Here is a 2419-nt window from a genome sequence, read left to right as displayed (position 1 = left end):
CTTTTTTATTTTGATAGATAAACCCTAATTTTATTTATTAAGTGCTATTTATTTCCAGAGAGTGCAAGTGCTGATTTTATATGACATTATTTAAGTCACCAAAAAAAAATATGACATTATTTGGGGAGCTTTTAGGTTTGTAGCTGAAAATTAAGACAAAACCAGAGATAAAAAGTGACATCATTGTATTTTTAGAAATGATATTTGTACAATGATGATATATCCACTACTCATTATTCTTTCTTTTCTTTGTTCGTAACTACTATTTTCTTTGCAATAAATGGTATGCAGTAGATCATGATTTTTTTGTTAATCCAATTAGACTTTTTTTTTTTTTGTTAATACATACAACATAAGAAGGATACTTATTTAGTAGACTTCTATCAGCTAGAATGTTAATCCAATTTCAAGTTGACACTACTTTGAATTTTAACCCACAATCTCTTATCTCTCTTCTCCCCCTCTATATTCATTAGGTCAAGAGTTAGTTCTAAACTGAGTTACCGAATTTTATTATAGTGTCTTAAAATCATAGTATCTAACATAATGAATTACACTGTCATGAACCTAGTTACCTAGATATGATTAAACCTATTGAATTATAAAGTTGATGATGCTTAAATTTAAACCAACACACTGTAAATGAGAAGCAAGAGATAGACAATGATATAGACAGACAACACAACGGAGGACTTGAAAACATGAGTTTAATTTGGTGGGAGTTAATATAAGGTCTGATACAACATGTTCCTTCTACTCTTGAGGTTTACTAATGTTAATCTTGTGAGAAGTAAAAGTACTAAACAACCAAGATTACACTGGTTTTATGAAATTTCCAAGGAAGAAAATCAGAGAGACTATCATCAGCAATATTATTATTTATTTATGAGCATTTGCCTATGATTTTATCTACTTCTCTTAGTTTGCACAATATCCCTGCTGCTCGGGTAGGTCAAGTAGTTAAGTGCCCAACTTCTTATGAAGTGTCAAATGTAAAAGCTTACATGAATAGATAAACCATAACTAAATGGAAAAGCACATGGTAGAAGAAACTAGTCACAATCAATATGTGATGGTTGGAGGTTGGACAGATAGTATAAACATGCATATACCATGAATTTTCTGGTGTACATGCAAAATTGCAATCTTTAACTTCGCTACTAATTTAAATTTAGATGTACAGTAGCCCAAATAACATAATGAACACCTAAAGCACAATTATGGTCCTTAGTAAGGATAAAATATTATTTTGGTCATCATCTAGACTAATTTTTAATTTGATTTCTAATTTTTAACCCTTCTATTTCAGTCTCAAAAAGTTTCAAACGGTTCAATTGTCCCCAATTAAATTTGACACAAACAATTAGCATATTTAAAAATCAATATAATGTTCAGTTTTGGTATATAAGTAAAATTAACTTACCAATGATCACTAATGTAAAAGCTTCCTATTAATTATTTCAGTCAAATTTAAAACAACATTGAATCCAATTAAAATTGTTAGGAACTAAATTAAAATTTAGCCCCAACATTAAATACCAAAACAGTACTTTGCCCTCTTTAAAAATTTATGTCTACAGTAATTCAACCACACTCTATATGAGTTTATCAATTACCTTCATTCCTTTGCTTAAAACTATAGCTAATTCCAAATTATTAGTTTTTTTATTTTTGTAGTTTTGGTATATCCTTCTCAGTTTTCTAATTTGCCTATTGATATTATCAACCCAAATCACAAAAAAGATATAAATGCTAAAACCATGGAATGACGATTAACTAACCTTTTGTCGTTTAGGTTTAGGTTTATGCTCATGATCAAATTTGTTCTTGGGACCTTTGAATGCCATCATACTCTACATGAAATCAAATTGTGTACCGTACATCCATCTCTGTTTCATGCACGCAGAATTTAAAGATATTAGAAAACACAAATCTTAAGCTTTGTTGAAACAAGAGTTAATAAATGCAGATAACAAAAATACATATATGATAGATTAAGAATAAGAAATATCTCCGTAAAAAAAATTATGTTGCGTATGTGAAGTGTTAGAGTTGAGAAGATTGACAGTGCGGATGAATGGATTGAAAGAATACCTACCATTTATGATGGGGCGTGAAACACAAAGCTATGTTTAAATAACGAGATCCATATAATATACTAGAGTTTGAAGAATAATGAAAAAATAAAAAATTATTTATTTAATACAAGTGACTGATAAAGTGAAAAACTATTTAGTTAATTTGAATTTAGAGTAATTGATTCAAACTTAAAATTTAAAATTATGGAGTCTAAGTTGGAGTTTAAAAGCATGGAAAATATTTTATCAAAGCATATCCATTTTCTACAACATTATCAATTTATCATTGTCATTATAAACACACTAAAAAAAATTGACGAGCTATGCAAGTTCATCTGGTG

At 28.7% G+C, this 2419-nt stretch overlaps 1 protein-coding gene across 2 annotated transcripts in view; it reads right to left on the bottom strand.

The window, feature by feature from the left end:
- The window catches only part of LOC107617752 (protein PHOTOPERIOD-INDEPENDENT EARLY FLOWERING 1), a 14966-nt gene extending 12913 nt beyond the window's left edge, over nt 1–2053 (bottom strand). The window contains exon 1 of one of the 2 annotated variants that reach the window (XM_021110793.1): nt 1782–2053. In XM_021110793.1, the coding sequence (XP_020966452.1) occupies nt 1782–1850 (69 nt within the window). In that variant the 5' untranslated portion in view covers nt 1851–2053. The remainder of the gene's footprint in view (nt 1–1781) is intronic. The other variant, XM_016319601.2, reaches the window with a different exon arrangement.

Source organism: Arachis ipaensis, chromosome B09 (genome assembly GCF_000816755.2).
Source record: "Arachis ipaensis cultivar K30076 chromosome B09, Araip1.1, whole genome shotgun sequence".
NCBI lineage: Eukaryota > Viridiplantae > Streptophyta > Magnoliopsida > Fabales > Fabaceae > Arachis > Arachis ipaensis.
This window is presented reverse-complemented; position numbering and strand designations above follow the sequence as displayed.